The sequence below is a fragment of the Lepidochelys kempii genome, chromosome 27 (assembly GCF_965140265.1).
Source record: "Lepidochelys kempii isolate rLepKem1 chromosome 27, rLepKem1.hap2, whole genome shotgun sequence".
NCBI classification, from domain to species: domain Eukaryota; kingdom Metazoa; phylum Chordata; order Testudines; family Cheloniidae; genus Lepidochelys; species Lepidochelys kempii.
In genome coordinates this window covers 15,765,571-15,784,413 of record NC_133282.1, presented here as the reverse complement: position 1 = coordinate 15,784,413, position 18,843 = coordinate 15,765,571, and the positions used below count along the sequence as shown (strand labels likewise).

The 18,843-nt window shown below is 44.9% G+C and overlaps 1 protein-coding gene across 10 annotated transcripts in view; it reads left to right on the top strand.

The window, feature by feature from the left end:
• Positions 1–3,795: 3,795 nt before the first annotated feature.
• FBXL20 (F-box and leucine rich repeat protein 20) overlaps positions 3,796–18,843 on the top strand; it is a 69,947-nt gene continuing 54,899 nt past the window's right edge. For 7 of the 10 annotated variants that reach the window (XR_012156388.1, XR_012156389.1, XM_073325968.1 and 4 more), the window contains exon 1: positions 3,796–4,032. Coding sequence is in view for 7 of the 10 variants with exons in the window: in XM_073325968.1 (XP_073182069.1) it covers positions 3,811–4,032 (222 nt within the window). In the remaining 3 variants the exon portion in view is untranslated. Of the gene's footprint in view, positions 4,033–4,613; positions 5,365–18,843 lie in introns of all 10 variants that reach the window. The other 3 variants (XM_073325972.1, XM_073325970.1, XM_073325975.1) reach the window with 2 other exon arrangements.

The following is an 18,843-nucleotide window of genomic DNA, read 5'->3' as shown; positions in this document are numbered from 1 at the left end:
TTTGGGCTGTAACACAGCCCATTGGCAGCCTAATTTATTCTGTGGGCTGCAGCAGACTAGAATCCCAGGGGTGCAGCCATCTTTGCCCCCCTTGTCCACCAGCTGTGCCTTCCGTACTGCATGTCTTGGGGGTCAGAGCACTGAATCTTAACGTGTAGTTTTTTAGTGCTCTGGTTTAGAATTACAGCCCTCATCTGATTTAATGGTAAAGAGGAACAAATAAAATGGGGAGGAAAATTTGTATTCCCTAATGATTTGTGCCTTTCATGGCTAGCCCTCTTAAGTGAGAACTGATGATCAAATAATATATTCAGTTTACAAGGTTTTTGTCATTTAGCTCTGTTAGTACCCACAACATACTGGGCACCGTATATGCATATACACAGTCCTTGTTCAGAATTGCTAAAATCACTGGACCGGACCAGGAATTCTTGTAACTAATTTGACATTAGTGAAGGGAGAACTAGTGTTAGCTAGCAACTAGTTTAGTTCTAGCAAAATGTTTGGTGGAGACATGCTTCCGCACAGGAAGCTAATCTATTGGATTAATCTGTTCTGTTACACAAAAATTCAATGTAGTCCAATGGTCACCACGTTTCACTGGCTTGTCGAATATAAATGTTTGCCATGTGTTTATGGATAAGACAGCTACAGAGCAGTAGTTCTGTATCCCTAGTGGTCCTTTAAAGTCCCTTAATTATAGCTTATGTTCACAATTGATGTGCTTCAGCTGTCTTCCATTCAGTTGTCTCCTATAAACCACTGTGGAACTTAGATGGCTCCTCACCCTAGTACAATTTCAAGACTGTGATTGTTGCTGCCTAAGATTCCCCCATAGGTTAAAATGTGCACAGTTGAACAGGATACAGAGAGCACTCACTGGCCCAACTGAGGACTGATGTGAGGAGAAAGATGGTTTTAAGCAGAAGCACAAGACTGGGAGTCGGGATCTGGGTTCTAATTCTAGCTATACCACTGCCTAACTATGTGATCTTGAGCAAGGTCCTTTTCCTCTTTGTACCTCAGTTTCTCCTATCTGTAAATGATGTGGACCTCTCTCACAATGCTCTTGGGAAAGTTAAGTGATGTTTCTAAGGTCCTTTGAGATTCTCTGAAGAAGGGCACTGTAGAAGTACAACGTGTATTAAACGGGTATTTGCCCACAGGGTGTAGTGGAGAATAGAAAAGGCTCCAACAGCCATAATTTACCACCAGGGACCTCTGATCTAGTGTCAGGGTAGTGCTTTTCCTTTTACTCTGGAGTTTTGTAGTAGATTCTAGGGTGCTGCTCCTGTTGAATCTGTTTTCCTCAGCTGAGGGAATCTGTCTTTCCCTAAGGCGGAGAGTCCTTCTTTCAGACGGGCTTTTTGGTCTGAATTCCTCAGCCCATCTGGGCTTCTAGCTGCAGCTCACGTTCAGCTGAGTCCATCCCTGCTACCTTCCCCAGAGCCACCGCACCTCTTGCGGCTCGGCCTATTTAAATCCCCCCTACCACGCTTGATTCTCCCGCCATCATTCCGAAGCCCCGCCCAGTGGGGAGGTGATTGGCCGCAGCCGGGGCACGGCGGTTCCTACCGGAAATTGCTGCAGTCTCCTCTGGCACCGCTGGGGGGAGCGCTAGCAGCCACAGCTGGGGGTAAACCATCACTGCCAGAGGGGCAGCCCCCCGGGTGCAGGAGGGGCGCAAAGCTCCAGGGGGAAGGGGGCTGCAATCTCCCACTGGGCAGGTTTGGGGCGTGTGATCTCCTTGGGTAGATGAGGGGTGATGGGTGAAGTTTCCCAGGGGGCAGACGCAGCCCTCTGCCCGGGGTGGGGGGTGTTAGGCTCCTGGAGGACCGGTGGCGATCTCCCCCTTGCAGGGCCCTAGGGATAAGGTGAAGGGGATGCAGATTCTGTGGTCAGTCCCCGGGGGGGGGGGGGGGGAGCTCCACTAAGAGAGGTAGAAGTGGGGTTAAACCCGAGGAATTGCCATCTCCCCTGGATTTTAGGGGTGTGTGTGTCTGTCTGTCTGTCGGGGGAGAGGGTGCTGCTGTGTGCCCTGTGTTGAACGGGGAAGGGTGCAGCCTCGCGTTGCGGATCAGATGGCCCTGGGAAGGGGTGCAGTCTCCCCTAGGGTGGGGGGATGCAGGAGCTGGGGAAGGGGCGTAGTCTCTCTGGGGGGGGGTGCAGGAGCTTGGGGAGGGGTGCAGGAGCTTGGGGAGGGGTACAGTCTCCTGTAAGGGGGGGGGGATGCAGGGGCTTGGGGAAGGGTGCAGTCTCCTGTAAGGCGGGGGTGCAGGAGCTTGGGGAGGGGTGCAGTCTCCTGTAAGGGGGGGGTGCAGGAGCTTGGGGAGGGGTGCAGTCTCCTGTAAGGGGGGGGTGCAGGGGCTTGGGGAGGGGTGCAGTCTCCTGTAAGGGGGGGGGATGAAGGGGCTTGGGGAGGGGTGCAGTCTCCTGTAAGGGGGGGGCATGCAGGGGCTTGGGGAGAAATGCAGTCTCCTGTAAGGGGGGGTGCAGGGGCTTGGAGAGGGGTGCAGTCTCCTGTAAGGGGGGGGATGCAGGGGCTTGGGGCGGGGTGCAGTCTCCTGTAAGGGGGGGGATGCAGGGGCTTGGATCGGGGTGCAGTCTCCTGTAAGGGGGGGATGCAGGGGCTTGGAGCGGGGTGCAGTCTCCTGTAAGGGGGGGGTGCAGGAGCTTGGGGAGGGGTGCAGTCTCCTGTAAGGGGGGGATGCAGGGGCTTGGAGCGGGGTGCAGTCTCCTGTAAGGGGGGATGCAGGGGCTTGGGGCGGGGTGCAGTCTCCTGTAAGGGGGGGATGCAGGGGCTTGGGGCGGGGTGCAGTCTCCTGTAAGGGGGGGATGCAGGGGCTTGGAGCGGGGTGCAGTCTCCTGTAAGGGGGGGATGCAGGGGCTTGGAGCGGGGTGCAGTCTCCTGTAAGGGGGGGTGCAGGAGCTTGGGGAGGGGTGCAGTCTCCTGTAAGGGGGGGATGCAGGGGCTTGGGGAGGGGTGCAGTCTCCTGTAAGGGGGGGGGTGCAGGAGCTTGGGGCGGGGTGCAGTCTCCTGTAAGGGGGGGATGCAGGGGCTTGGGGCGGGGTGCAGTCTCCTGTAAGGGGGGGATGCAGGGGCTTGGAGCGGGGTGCAGTCTCCTGTAAGGGGGGGATGCAGGGGCTTGGAGCGGGGTGCAGTCTCCTGTAAGGGGGGGGTGCAGGAGCTTGGGGAGGGGTGCAGTCTCCTGTAAGGGGGGGATGCAGGGGCTTGGGGAGGGGTGCAGTCTCCTGTAAGGGGGGGGGTGCAGGAGCTTGGGGAGGGGTGCAGTCTCCTGTAAGGGGGGGATGCAGGGGCTTGGAGCGGGGTGCAGTCTCCTGTAAGGGGGGGATGCAGGGGCTTGGGGAGGGGTGCAGTCTCCTGTAAGGGGGGGGGTGCAGGAGCTTGGGGAGGGGTGCAGTCTCCTGTAAGGGGGGGATGCAGGGGCTTGGAGCGGGGTGCAGTCTCCTGTAAGGGGGGATGCAGGGGTTTGGGGAGGGGTGCAGTCTCTCTGGGGGGCGGGATGCAGAGTGCTGGAGAGAGAGGGGGTCTGCCCTACGGTAGGGGCGGGGGGGGGAGGTGCAGGGCCCCCTAGGGGAGGTGGGGCGGGGGGGGGAGGTGTAGGGCCACCGGGGGGGGGTTACACTCCGCTTGGGGGGGAGGCAGGGGCCATTTCCTCTGGGGTGCGACCGTTGGCCCTGCCCCGCTGCAGCCCCCCTCCCCCCTCCGGCGGGTCCGCGCGCGCGTGCTCCCCGCCGGCCGGGCTCGCGCCGGGGGCTGGCTCCCCCCCCCGCGCCCGGCGCTGGCCAATGAGCGGCGCTGTTGCTGGCAGGTGCGGAGTGTTTTTGTTTTGGGTTGAAGTTGAGGCCGGAGGAGACGCGGCGGCGGCGGCGGGCGGAGGCCGCGCACCCCCCCCTCCCCCCCCACCACCTCCTGCCCCGGCGCGAGGAGAGACCCGGGGGGAGCCGCCCGGAGCCACCGGCCCCGCCATGAGGAGGGAGATGAACGGGGTCACCAAGAGCAGGTTTGAGGTGAGGCCCGGCCCCGGGGGGGCCCCGCTGGGGAGGGGGGCTACGGGCTCCTCGGGCGGGCGGGGACCGGGCCCCCCGCGGAGGGGACCCGGCCTCGCCTCCGTGGGGGGGGGTTGGCGATGGCCGCCCAGCACCCAGAGGCGCAGCTGAAGGGGAGGGGGCCGCCCCACCCCGCTCCGGGGAGCGCGGAGCCGATGGGGCGGGGGGGGGCGGCGGCTCTTCCTGTAGCTGATGGTGATAAAGTGCGGGCGGCGGCGGCGGGGGGGGGGCGCTTCTCATTGTGCAAAGCAGAAAGGGGAATCCTGTTTTGGTAAAGGGGGGGGCAGGCTGGGATGTGGGGTCCCGGGCTTCGGAGGCCCTGCCATCGCAGGGGGTGGGGGGGGGCAGCGTGTAAGCGTCTCCGGGGTGGGGGTGGGTGTATGGGGTCTGGCGGGGCGGCGGGTTGGTCTTGTAATCGGTAAGGAGGCTAAACACCGTGGCACTTCCTTTTCTCCCCTTGGTGTGTAATATTGTGGGGGAGGGAGGAGGGGGGCGTGTTTGTTTGCTGCTCGTTGAGTTATTAGATGTGAACTTCCTTTTAGGGACTGCGGTGAGGGGAGAGTCGCTGATGTGTTGCTGACCTATTGTATGTGCCTGTGTTTCTTGCGGAGTTGGTGATGGAGCCAGAGATGTGAAAATACCTTCTTAGAAACAGACCAGCTGTAGATGGCCTGAGAGAGATTTGAGGGGGAGGAGGAAGCTTGGAAAGAGGAAGGAGGTGCAACATTTGCATTGCTTTGTGCTGTCGACATGATATACGGGCAGTTGCAGGCAGAATTTGATTACTCGGGGTGGGGGATGGAGAGGGCGGAAGGAACACAAGGAGCAGAGGGTAAACAATAAGATCTATTCAAAGAATATGCATATAATCAGTCTGATCTGGGATAACACAAAGCACCCCATCTAGTCAGGGTTGTTTCCAGCACTTCATTGTTGTAACAGCTATCTTTTTCTGAAGGGGGGAGGAGACGATGTTGGTGACAGAAATGAGGGCAACCGCAAGGTTTACTTCTCATTTTATGGAGATTGTATGCAAGGGGAAAATATCTACCAATTCAAATTTTCAACTGTGGGGTTTGTTGCTCCTTTTGCTCTTGAGAAAAGCTTGAATGAAGGGAGAAGAGCAACCTAGAAGGGGACTGAAACAATGTTGGGTATGGCTCGTTCTCAGTGCTGAGGGGGAAGGTAAACACTATCAAACAAAAATCTTACTGACAACTTGAGGAGTGTCTGATAACTGCAATGAAGAAGAACAGCGTGTTCATCAAGAAACTGACCAGTGGATTGAGACAGGTATAGAAATTGAATATAATTATGAAAAAAATTGAAACTTTTCTTTACAACAGCTGATGTTGGTTTGATGCAGAGACCATAGTGAACAGAAAGCATCCTTGTTTACAGTGATTTCAGATTATATCATAGTAAAAGTAAAATTTCCTTAACCTGTGTATGATTTAACTTCTGTATGGAGCCTGATGTGTGTGATTAGCCTCTGTGTGAAGCCTTGAGGCTGGTAGGCATTCACAAAGAAAAGGCCAAATGCAAAAAGTCTCAGGACTGTGGTTATTGCTTGTACCATTCTGATCCATTCTTGGTTGCATAGTTGTTTGAAAAGTAAACACACACTAGTAGCAGCCTTCTGTGGGGAATATTTATTTGATGTTGCGGGGACCTTTCATACTTGTCTGTCCTGCCATTGGATGTTCTTATTAATTTTAGTTTTCAGGTTAGCTGCCAATAAGGATGTACCAAAACAAGATTAATGTGAATCATTGCAAAAGTAATGTTTTTTCTGAAAATGTGTACATTCACAAAACTGGAAGCAGGCAGGGAAGAAATGGAAAAGCTAAAATTAAGCTAAATGCTGAAGTACTATTTGAGACCTAAATTCTTGTATTTCCATATGCAGGTGAGAACTCTAAAATGTTTAGTAACAAATAGGATGACGGGAAAGAGTCCAAATGTTATCCAAAATTTTAATTAGTTTCAGAACTGAAAGGAGTGTCTTGAAACATTGTCATGTTTCTTGAGTGTATTTTCACTGGTTTTAAGTAATTGTTAGTAATTTGAGGGCATGGATGCAGTGATGTGGTTTTGCTAGTGGGGGTTAGAGATTAGCAGTACTATCATAAAAGTATTCTAAAGCAGTGAATTTACTTACTTCTTCAAAGAAGTATAAGTTCTATTTGTTGACAAGAAAATGTTTTTAACATAATAGTTCATATATATATAAAAGCAGACCTCAGGAAGAACTTGTGTAAGCTCAGAAGCTTGTCTCTCTCATCAACAGAAGTTGGGCCAATAAAAGATATTAACTCACCTACCTCGTCTCTCTAATATCCTGGGATTGACGTGGCTATAACAATGGTATGGGGTGTGTGTGTGTGTGTGTGTGTGTGTGAAATGGGCAGTCATGCAAAACAGTATGTAGGCTGGAAGCTGCTGTTTTCTATTCAGTTATGATATATTGAAAGATAAACAAAGATAGTACTGATTACTGCTACATAGCTCTGTTGAGTACGTGTAGGCCATGTCTACACCTCCACTTAGGTTGGCAAAACTTATGTCGCTAAGGGGTGTGGAAAAAACCACACTCCTGAGTGACATAAGTTTTGCTGGCATAAATGGTAGTGTGCACAGCACTATGTTGGCGAGAGAGCTACCACTGCTTGTTGAGGTGGTTTTATTATGTCAGTGGGAGAGCTCTCTCCCATCTCGGCTGTTCGTGTAGCCGCTTGATGCCATCTTACAGCGGCTCAGCTGCATCGATACAACTGTGCCACAGTAAGCTCGCTAGTGTAGACGTGACCTTAGAACTCTGAAGTTAATAGGACCTTAAGAGGCTGATGCCCTGTTCTGAAAGGTAGTGTGTTAGAACTATGAAAAATAATGATGAACGTCTTTAAATAAAAAGTAAATTGTTGACTTTGTCTGCACAGTTATTCAGACTTAATATACATCTTTTGTTAAGCTGTACAAACAGTTTCTTGAATTGTTTGTTGTGAGTTTTAAAATACAATCCAGGCTACGTTTGGGAATGGTCTCTTACTTTGGTAATAAAGTACAGTGATAAGATATTGGCTGTATTTCCTAAACATGGATTTCAGATGGATTTCTCATATCAACACATAAGCAGCTAAACTCTTTATTTTAAATGAAAGAATGAACTCTTTGGCATGACTAGCTGAAGAAGAGCGTATTCTAAATATACTCCTTATGGGAGGTGTGGCCACCACAAAGAAAATAACTTACTGTAGCAAAGCAATTGAAAAAAGGAAAACATTACCCAGACTGACTCTTAATTCTTTTGGCTGTGCTTTTATATAGGACATGTCATAGTGCATCAGAACACTGGCCTATATCTGGTAACCTGCCTCCAGCAATAGCAAATACCAATACTAAAGAGGCAAAATGCACCTATGTAACAATGTACTGGGGAAGAGGAGGGGGTGAGTCTTTCCTGATGCTTGTGGTGATCAGTTTGTACCCTACAGCATGAAATTCTGTTAACCTTAAGAAAGGTCCTAGTTCTCGTCGTTCCTTCAGTATCCTTTGCCCGTTCTGTCCCGATGGCCTGTACTCTGTGCCCTAGGCACCTTGCTCTCCTTTTAAATCTCTCAACTTGCTCCTTCCATGAAACCCAAGTCAGCAAAAATACTGTCACTAACCTATCACAAAACATGAAATGAGAAGGTAGTGCTCTGAGGTAGAGCATTCCTCTTGGTCTCTTGGTATGTTTTGTGATATTTTTGTTTAGGCTGCACTACACAGAGAATTTTTATCAATACTTCCACTGTTTGTCTATCACTGATGCAGCTCCTTTAAGGCAAGCAATGACGGAAGCATTATCATAGAGCAGATCTAGATGATAGAGTGGTTAAAAACACCTGCACCTGGTCTACACTAGTACATCTACCATTGCTAGTATGAGTTGAGCTGCATTGGTGCTCGACTCCTGAAAATTCTCAGCACAAACAACGGTTTAAGCTGCTCCCGAGCAGGGACTGTGTCGTCTTCTGAGTTTTCTACAGTAGTGAGCCACATTGTTGGCACTTAAATAATTATAGCCTGAAAAAATGCTATGGTAATAAACTTAGTCTCCAGTATATCCTCAAAAGTAATAGCCAACCTTTCCAGCTTCCTCAAGAAGACTCCACACCCTCCAATTAGTGGGAGTTGTTTCTGGCCAGGAAGTCATTCTTTATGAGAGAGATTCTAAACAACTTGGATATCTGCGCCAATAAATGTGTTATCCATAATAACCCTTCATACTAAAGCAGGACAAGTACATCAACTTTATTCTTTTCTTAGCATCCGTTGCCTATCAGTATTTCAGATTCAAAATATCCAAGAGTTTTAATGGCCCACACATCTGTAAGGCCTTGTCTGGAGTCAAACCTGCTATGAAATGATGCAAATGGAAATCAAAACTAAATATTTCAGCTGTTTTAAAATACAGAATGAAATAGTTTGCAACTGTGTCTAGAAATTTCTCTAAGCAAAATCATCTAAATTTAATTTACATTCTGTCATCATCTCAGTTCTTTTGGGGCCACTTTCTCCTCAGTATTCCTTGCTTAAGATCATTCTTTGGTCTTCCAGTGGTGTTTCCCAATCTGAGCTCTGGTTAGCCTCCTAAAATCCAGAACTAACTTTTTCAGTAGTTGCTTTGGTCACCATTGCGTGGCTCTTATTCAGCCTTTTGTCATTTTCAGGCCTGTTTTATAAGTCTCCTCCCTCCAGATGTAGCTAGTGGAAAAAATAACTGAACTGAATATTTCTATAATCTCAGATAGGTCTTGGACACCTCGGGGATATCTTTAGACCCTGAGCATTTCAATCTACTGAAATGCAGTGAAACAAACTAAATTCTGGACAAATTGAACAAGGAATGCCAATAAATATTTGGATTTCACTGTGTGCCCCTCTTGCTCCTCTACCCAGAAAATATAAATGAATGGGTAGCCAGTGGTGTACTTACTATTGTATGTTGTATTGCATAACAGAAAAAGAAGAGAAACTACTGTTCACATGCCATTGACAGAAAGCTAAACCATAGAGCAGAAGTTAGGAGTCATTAGGTGGTGTTCCTGAGTCACATAACAGCATTTGCTTTTGTCAGATCTCTGCTAATAACATAACACTTATTAAATAGTGATAAGAAATGGTGAGTAAATAGTAAAAACATAAATTTAAACTTTCCTGAATAAGGTTTTTTCCTTAAAGGTCCCATATACTTCTGTTCTTAAGTTTATCCAGAGAATGCAAAAATAGACTTTTTGATGTGCATATACCCCCCCAAAACAAACCCCAAACAAACAAACAAGGACACAGGGACTCAGTTTGTTGGGTGACTCGTATTAAAATCCTTTTAGAGGTGGGTGAAATGTCTGCCTGAAGCTTAGCAGATTTTTTTAACCTAGAATGTAAGAATGGCCATACTGGGTCAGACCGAAGGTCCATCCAGCACAGTACCCTGTCTACCGACAGTGGCCAATGCTAGGTGCCCCAGAGGGAGTGAACCTAACAGGTAATGATCAGCGATCTCTCTCCTGCCATCCATCTCCACCCTCTGACAAACAGAGGCTAGGGACACCATTCCTTACCCATCCTGGCTAATAGCCATTAATGGACTTAACCTCCATGAATTTATCCAGTTCTGTTTTATAGTCCTAGCTTTCACAACCTCCTCAGGCAAGGAGTTGCGCTGAGTGAGGAACTTCCTTTCATTTGTTTTAAACCTGCTACCCATTAATTTCATTTGGTGGCCCCTAATTCTTATATTATGGGAACAAGTAAATAACTTTTCCTTATTCACTTTCTCCACACCACTCATGATTTTATATACCTCTATCATATCCCCCCTTTGTCTCCTCTTTTCCAAGCTGAAAAGTCCTGGCCTCTTTATTCTCTCCTCATGTGGGACCTGTTCCAAACCCCTAATCATTTTAGTTGCTCTTTTTTTGAACCTTTTCTAATGCCAGTATATCTTTTTTGAGTTGAGTTTATGCATAACTCACATGTGGCTCTGTCACTGTAGAGGTACAGTGACCACACTGCATACTCTACCAAAGGGCTGAGTGGAATTTAACCAGATTCAGAAGCAAAAGTCAGTTTAGTTGAGCTGTGGGAGGACTAGGAAGGATTAAACAGGAAGACTTAGCATTGTGTTGGAGGAAATGGGGCAAGAGATGGTAACATGAATCACCCCCTGTTCATCTCCCTTGTGCAGTATTGCCCATGTTTTGCAACTCTGGATGCCATATAGGCAACTTGCCAAGAGCCTGAGAATCTTGCATATTTTGCATGTAAACACAGGATTTTTAGTAAAGTTTCCGCACACCCAAAATATGTTTGAATCTTGCTCGAGAGATTAACTGAAATTGCCTCAGGTTTGAGTTTGCCATAGGTTAAAAACTTGTGTTCTGTCAGCTTTGTCATTATGTTGCTGTTATAGAGGGGACAGTGGTGACATGAAATGCTTCATATCTCCCTCCTGCAGTGTGGTAGACTATTGCTCGTCCTTCCAGATACAGAGTATATAATGGCTTTAAAGGTGGTGGGGAGCTGAGAGTTGTACCAAGAAAAAAGGCTTGATTGACCTCAGCCTTCTGGCCCCAGAGTCCATGCTCAGATGTCTCAAACCCCTTTTGCTACCAAAGAAAGGTACTAGCAGACTGCTGACAGCTAAAGTGCAGACACTAGCTAATGACCTTTTTGGGGAGCAGTAGCACATAGGACTGTGTGCGCGGTTTCGCAGACTTGTTGCGCATTGCAGCACAGATGTTTCATGATTTTTTTTTTAAATAGTTGATGGTGTTCTTATTATTCCAGAATAGATTTTCTACTCTGGAAAAGTTAGAGCACTTTTTATTTTAATTTTTTTTCAGGGGTAGGGGGAAATGGGGAGAAAGGAACCATATGCTTGAAATTAAAGGCTTTGACTGGATAAAGGTAAAGAGAAGCACAGGCATGTACTGCAAGTGTCACGTGTTACATGATCATTGACCGAACATCTCTTTAGATTCAGCAATGATATCTGCCTGTTGATTGCATATTACTTCTCATGGCTAGGCCCTTTGACACGTACGTAAATGGTCACTTTTCTTGCTTATTACTGAAACAGGCATCCCTTGTATGCTAGGCTCATTTTGTTTCAGACTGTGCATATTCACTTGAGGCCTAAGACATATCAGGTAATTTGTTTTCCTTTCCCCTGCTGGATTACCTTGCTACTTAATTTGTTCAAACTAATTTAGCCCCATTATGTAAGTGATCTTGATGTGTGTTTTTGCCCTATGAATATGGTATGGTGTACTTAAAAGTATGTAGTAATATACTGGGTCATAAATCTGCGTGTGGATGGATCACCTGTGCATGTTTTACCTTAACCTGTTGATCTTTCAATTGGAAGTACACTTTCAAATAGCTGATTCTCTTACATTTGGCAAACTTGCCCTGTCCCCTTCCCAGCACCCCATGTTAATTATGGGGACCGTATAGCTTGACGACTTTTACTGGTGCATTTGCTAGGAAGTAATAGCAACATGAGCATATCTCAGGTAATGGGGTTTTCGAGAATTTGTGATCCCTCTACTGGTTCTCTGTTAGCAGAGTATAAAATACTAGGCCTTACAGAAACAGATTGTGTATGGTTTTGTCTTTCTCAAAGGGGATCATTGTTTGAATTGTATGTATAATGTAGTATTTACAATTTGTAGACCTACCAAAGTCAAATAACTTTGACAAGTGAAATTTGGCCCCGATAATGCTGGACCATTTCTCTTAGATATGTTTTAATATCTGACTATAAAATTTTTAATGGAAAACCACAATTTTCTTGTAATTGTTTCAAAAAACAAATGGTGAAAGGAATATATATCTTAGCTCAAACACTGTGGTAGTGGATGACCCATAGCATACTTCATGGAGAAAGCCATGTCCCTGTGAAGTCAGTCTGATCAACTGTAAGGGAGAGAATAAAAAGGAAATCTGCTGTGAATACTATCTTTATGGCTATTTCAGTCTGTGTGTAAAAACTCTTAACCCTAGCAGCACCAGCACACCCCCCCACCCCCCCCCCACACACGTAAATTGAAGCAAGATGTGCAGTAAGCCATCTAATTCTTTACAATGGGGTTAATCCCCTTTCAGAGGCTTGATTTTCTGTTGTTACACGGAGGAGTCAAATGCTTTTAGCACTGTTGTTAACTCTTAGGGTTAGTCTACACTAGAAATGCTACAGTGGTGCAGCTGCAGCGCATCTGGTGAAGATGCTCTCTGCTGACAGGAGAGAGCTTTTCTGTCGTCGTCATAAAACCACCACACCAGCGCTTAGGTTGGAGTAACTTATGTCACTCTTGGGGGTAGCCTATTCCACCCCTGAGCAACATAAATTATACCAACATAATCTGAAGTGTAGAGAAGCCCTTATAAATCTGGCCAAGAAGCCTTTTTGCAATTTACTCAGTAATCGGTGATTACAGGGTGGCTATACAGGAAGGGATGAAACATCTTTCTCTGATACTGGTGATTAAAAGTGATCTTCATAAGGAACTCAGTCTTTCGTAATGGACTGTCAAATCACTTTTCCTCATCAGCTGTCACTTGCATGTGGAGTAAATTGCATATTAAACTATTTCTAGGAATAATAAGCTTAGGAGAAGCCTCAAGGGCTAGGTTCTGTTTCATACCACTTAGTCACAACTTTGGGTTTGGCATTTTATGGCTACACAGCAGCTGGGAGGTGCAATTCCCAGCTGCTCAAGCTAGTGCACTAAAAATAGCAGTGGGGATGTTGCAGCATGGATGGCAGCTAGGGCTAGCCGCCTGGGTGCCTAGCCCAAGCTGCTCCCCATGCCGCAGCGTCCACACTGCTATTTTTTTTGCATGCTAGCTCAAGCAGAGCTAGCATAAATCTGTCTAACCATGCTGTGAATTGCACTTCTCAGCTGCATTGTGGACATACCCTGCATCTAAAGAGCCTGTGAACATGGGGAGCGTGGAATGAGGGCAGCTGTCTATGTAATCGACAGTCAGTAGATACCTATTCCCTGGTCCTGCTGACACACATGCTTAGAGAGGATGCCAAAGCAGTGAGACTACTAATGATAGAGCTTTATTCAATAGACAATCTTTTCCCTAGGAGATTTTATACAGATCAAACTGGGTAGAAAAAAGAAGTCCCTGGGTAACTGGAAAATTTACAAGAAAAGCTGACCCCATTTGAACTGCTTGTATTTATAAATTAGCATTCACAACAGCGTAATGCTCAGAGTCCCGAAAAGCCTTACATTTAAATATCACTTATAATTGTATGGCTTCCCTTCCCAGAATTACTTTTTCAGCACCTCAAACAGGACAGCACAGTTTTGCTCATATGCTTGTTAAATAGAAATGCCAGTTACAGTGTGTGGTGTGAAGAAAGAACTTCTGAATAAAGATATTGCTAAATTGGTTGCTGTATATATGTCATTTCATGAACAATAATGTTGAGTTTATTTTACAGGAAACTTGTGGTATATTCCCTAACCAAAGCCAGACAGGAGGTGTGGGTGCACTTTGAGAGAGTGTTAGCAAAAAGTCTCAACTTATATTTTGCTGGGGGAAAAAAATACTGCCATTAGGCATTCTAAACTATTCTTCCCCTTTTGGACTTAGTTGTATTCCATGTGAGCTATATTTCATTCACTCTCTCACAACCTGTAGGAGACTTCTTCATTTATTCCATAAGGGCCCTAAGAGTTAAAGGTAATGTTCTTGAATTCATTGATCCCATTTAATGCTAGATTTTGGACATGAGCCAGCTGTTGTAAAGCCAAGGAGCTGCTCGTAAGTGAAAAAAATCACAACATTCCTATATTTTTATAGCCTGGAAAAAAACATCATTCACATTTGACCTACCAGACCATAGTTCTTGTAAACAGTCTATTTATCTATATTTGAAGATTCTGTTGTTAGCCTATAATGTTCAAACAGAGACTAGAGTATTTCAGGTGGGGATGTGAATTGGCACCTACAAATACTTATCAACTATAGTTTCAATACTTCCAGATTTTAGTTCATTCTAGATTAATGACTTGCGAGATTTTTTTTTTTTTAAACCTCACATACAAAAGTGTCAAAATAATCTATGAAAAAGGTGGGTTTTTTCTTCTAGTTGGTCACATGGCTTTAAAAGAATACTGGTGTCCTATTTAACTGCATTATCAGAAAATGAATTTAAGTGAGCTACAATATTTTTAAATTATATTGAACTGAGAATTTATACCAGTGTTTCATAGATCTTCTGTCTTGTTAATAAATCATGCGATCTTACATTTTAGCTGTCTAGACATGTTTTATAGTAACTGGGAAACTAGTGCCAAAAATGGACAACTCTACATATTTACGGAAATATCTGAAGTCATCTTATCATGTCAGGCCATCTGTGTGGCTGCTGCTTTTACTTTTCCATTCTCCCACAGCTTTGTACTTATTGTTAAATCCTGAAAACTAAAATCTCCTTTCTCATTCTCGCCGACTCCCTATTTCTCTGTAGATGCCAGCCCACACTTGGCTGAACACTTGAATATTTGCAATAGGAATAGCATTGCATTTCAGTCTAGTTTCTGTTGGGCTGTTTTAGTTTCTCTCTCACACGCATGCATACGCACTGGAGCGACTGTAAGAGGACTAGGATTTGGCAGGCATCCACCGTATTGTCTCTCAGTTGGATGAACAACCATAGGTCCCAATGTGACAACATAGGCTAGAGGAGGAACTTGTCTATCAGCTATTAGCTTGGAAAGCTCCAGATAAACTGCATCCTTTTTTCTGTGGTGCTTTGAATTTCATGCTTTAGAAGAACAGTGTTCAGGTTCAAGGTCCACATCTAGGCTAACACTTTGTGTTAGATTATTGGGTTTGGCACTGTTTCTCTTAAAGTCCTGTGTGATTTGATTTAAAAAGAACAGCCCCTCACTGATGCTAAAGTCAGATGCAATCTCAGCTGAGAACCAGCTGACTTTGTCAGCAACATAGTAAACACTCCTGACCTTGCTAATACGCACAATCAGCTGTCTTATACTTCTGACTACTTGATGTTTAAACCCCATGAAGAGCTACCATTGTAACTAGTATTTTAATGCCCATCTTAATTGAGGTAAAATATGGTTCTTGACCACTAAGCATGTAGCCATTAACTGATGTCTGTCAAAAGGCATTTCCACCCCTTGAGGTTGGTACATGCTAGGGATACCGCCTCACCTTTCTTCCTTGTATGTGGTGGTATTTGTTATGTCTCTTTAAAAGAGAGCATAGAGGATGTCACACGTCTCAGGTGATGTACCCGCAAAAGTAAACCGTTGTTAGATGGAAATGAACAATGAATAAAATGTTAGCATGCAAATATACATCTTAGCCATCCTTCTAATGAGAGGGAATGTGAATTTAACCTGGAAATTGCTTGGATATAAATTGCACTTGTTGATAAAGCAGAGACAACACACACGATCTCAGTTCCTCCATCTGATAACATCCTGAATTTGGCAGTTTAGATGCTGCTGTCATTGTCTTGTATGTAGGAGAGAAGAGAATCTGATTGCTGTGCTGTCCAGGGTTTACTGTGCATGAACTATCTGTTTTCTGGAAGAAGGAAGGGGCAGACTTTATTTTTAAAGGGAAGATTTGAGTATGTTGCAATAGTGGTGTGTCAGAGACTAGAAGGTGAAGCCAATACTCAGAAAATTGCTTTAAGTTTTTAAGGTGATAAAGTAAAGTAATAAAATTTATGTGGAGTTTGTTCTATAGATTAATGTTCCCAAACAGTTTTTGTAAACAGAGTGTGTCTTAAAATGACGACTCATTTTTAAGATGTTTTAATAAAAGTAAGAGTAAATCTAATTGAAAAGAGAACTTGAAAAACACAGATGTTTAGTTTTTCTTCTTAGGTTCAACTTCCTCCTGTACGTACACACACTCCTCCACTCTGCCAGAGGTGACATTTACAGAAATTTCTTAAGATTTCACCAGCCCAGGAAGACCTTTGCAGCACACAGCCTGGTTAGAATTGGGGTCCTAGGTAGTTCATATTCCATGTTTTAGGCTGTTTTCAGGAAGACAACACTGCACTGGTTTATATTCATAAAGTTTTATTTGGAACTGTGAGGACTAGAAGCTTAACTGTTTTCTTAAATTCAGCATTAACTAAATTCTAAGCACCCTTCTCACTAAAGAAAGTTTTCTACTCCCTAGTGCAACATGCGTAAATCAGTATGTGGGTCCCTGAGAGATGAATAGAGATGTTTGTGTTTTCTTCAGTTGTACACTTTGTATTTTAAAAGCAAACTTTCCAATATATTCAGCAAATGGAAATCTCATTTATAGGCAAAATATTATATGCTTCACTAAGGCTTGGTGGGAGGCACAGCCTGGCACCAAACTAAATATGCTCACCCACGCTTTAGTCTGTCAGACTGAAGTTGCAGAACCCACAGTCTCATTGCACCCACACTTTTTGAGGCTCTGATCGTGTAAGCACTATTGGAAAAGCTCTGAAACAACTGCTGCAATAGTATGATGATGTAGTACTAGCGTATATTGTAACTTATTTATCTAGGACATGTACACAAAATTGTTTCATTTGTACAACTTTACATTTATTATATTCAAATACTCTTTTTGTATATGTATATAGTATGTTATACACCACTGCTGCACATGCGAAAATATTCATAACTATAAAAAGGTACTCTGGTTCACTTACACACAAATAGGGTTACCTGAGCTACAATGCTGACAACGCATTTTGCCACCTTATGCAGATACCATTGCCCAATCCTCCACTGATGGCCTAAAATATTACCCCATTGTAATCACTGCACCCTCTAATGAATGGTTGGTGTAGCAAATGCATGAGTAGCAACTTCAGCATCCTTACTATATAAAGGTGATTAACTGTAGATGAATTTCCTTACACTCATATGACTTCTTAAAAGTTACAATAGTGTCAGACAAAATATATTGTCAGTTTGCAATGACTAGTATCCTGAAGAACTAGAGGGGATGGTCATAGCATAGTATGCGCTAGAGGACAAAGGAAAAAGTGATAAAACAAACTAGACAGTCTCCTCCCCCCTACCCCCCGCCCTTTCAGGCTGTATACTTTCCTAGGCTATAAGATTTGTACTTATTTGAGTCTTTCAGATACTTTTGCCCATGGGCATACAGAGTCCATTCAGTTAGATTTCTGTTCGGTTTGGATCACTGTGGTAGTTTTACATTCTGGAGAGAAGTACTATAGTGTTCTTAAATGGGTACTTAATGACAGAAATCTCTGTAGAGGCATCGGTCTAGTAACCAATGCAAAATCATTCTGTTTGGGATTCTTTGTCATTAGCTATGCAAGTCTACATGGAAGACTTTGCATAAATTAAAGGGCATCCAGCAAGTTATGTCAGGTGACTGAGCCTGAAAGATCCTTTCCTTATAGCTGTCACCTATGGCATTAGTCTAACAAAGTTCTTAACAAAATGCATTCCCTGTATTTGTATGCACACACTCATCAGAACGCTGGGAAAAAAAGATAATTCTAGCCATGAGCCTAATAGGGTTAGAATTTTTCTTCTTCGGCAATAAATGTAGCTTGTAGCCCAATTAATACATTGTTAAGAGTTGATTTTAGGATAAAATCCAACAGCTTTATAATTTCTTCAGAGTTGCAAAGTCATACTGCCTAACACATAGTTGCAATTAAATGAATCCTGTGTGTTCTCCCTTTTCCTTCCTGTCCCTTCTAATAGGGGACGTATTTCCATGTAGAAATACTGCAGAACTGCATAGGCACAATAGCTCGGGAAATATTTCCAGAGCAGTGAAATGCCTGTGTGTGAAATGTAAAACTTCTAGCTGACATATGCCCTGGAAAATTCCACAGGTTCTGCCAATTTTCCAGCTTTGGCACATGAGCTGGAATATATTTATGGGAAACACAAGCCATCCTAACCTACTAACGACCAACTCCTTTAGGTATTGTGACGTTGGCATGTTGTCCACCTCTTGGCCATGGTAACAAAGGAGTCATTTCAAAATATAAGCAGACATTGCCTTCAAAGGCCTGTAGGAGATTAGCAGTATTTAAACAGGACAATCTTACTCTTGTCTTTCTCTCCCTTTTTCTGGTTATTTTACTTGTCAAAATACCACAAATTTTCCCTAGCCATGTAGCAGGTTATGGCAGTCTGTACAATGTGCTACTCCCCGTTTTGAATTCCACTCCATTTCCATTGTGGTGTGTTACCTCCTGCCTTGAGATATTTCTGCACCCTAGTTTGTGGTATTAAACACTGACTGCAGTGAAGCTGTGTTCTTTGAGTTATAGTCATCCAAGTGTGGAAGACCTCTGCATAGCCCAAAACCACTGAAGCACTGCTGTAGCTATCCAGTGGGGAGGTATGGGAACGGAGATACTCTAGAGGGTCTTGTGCACATCAGGAGGGCTATATACTGCCTCTGAAAGGGGATATTTTCGTGGTGGTAGAGGGGCAACTGGAGGGGGCGGGAATGGTTTCAACAGATAAACTGGAACAGTGGCTGGGAAGGGGCTGCGTTACTGTGCCGTGGCTTGTCTTCATGTTGGAGGTGTGTGTGTAAATTCTATACTCCCGTTCTACCCCTTCGTTCTTGTGCAGTTCCTTGCACAATCATCTTGGGCTTTACATAAGGGGTGGATTTCATTCTTTATGGGGGCAGAGGTTTGGGTTAGATTTTACATTTTTATATGGGCAGCGAAAT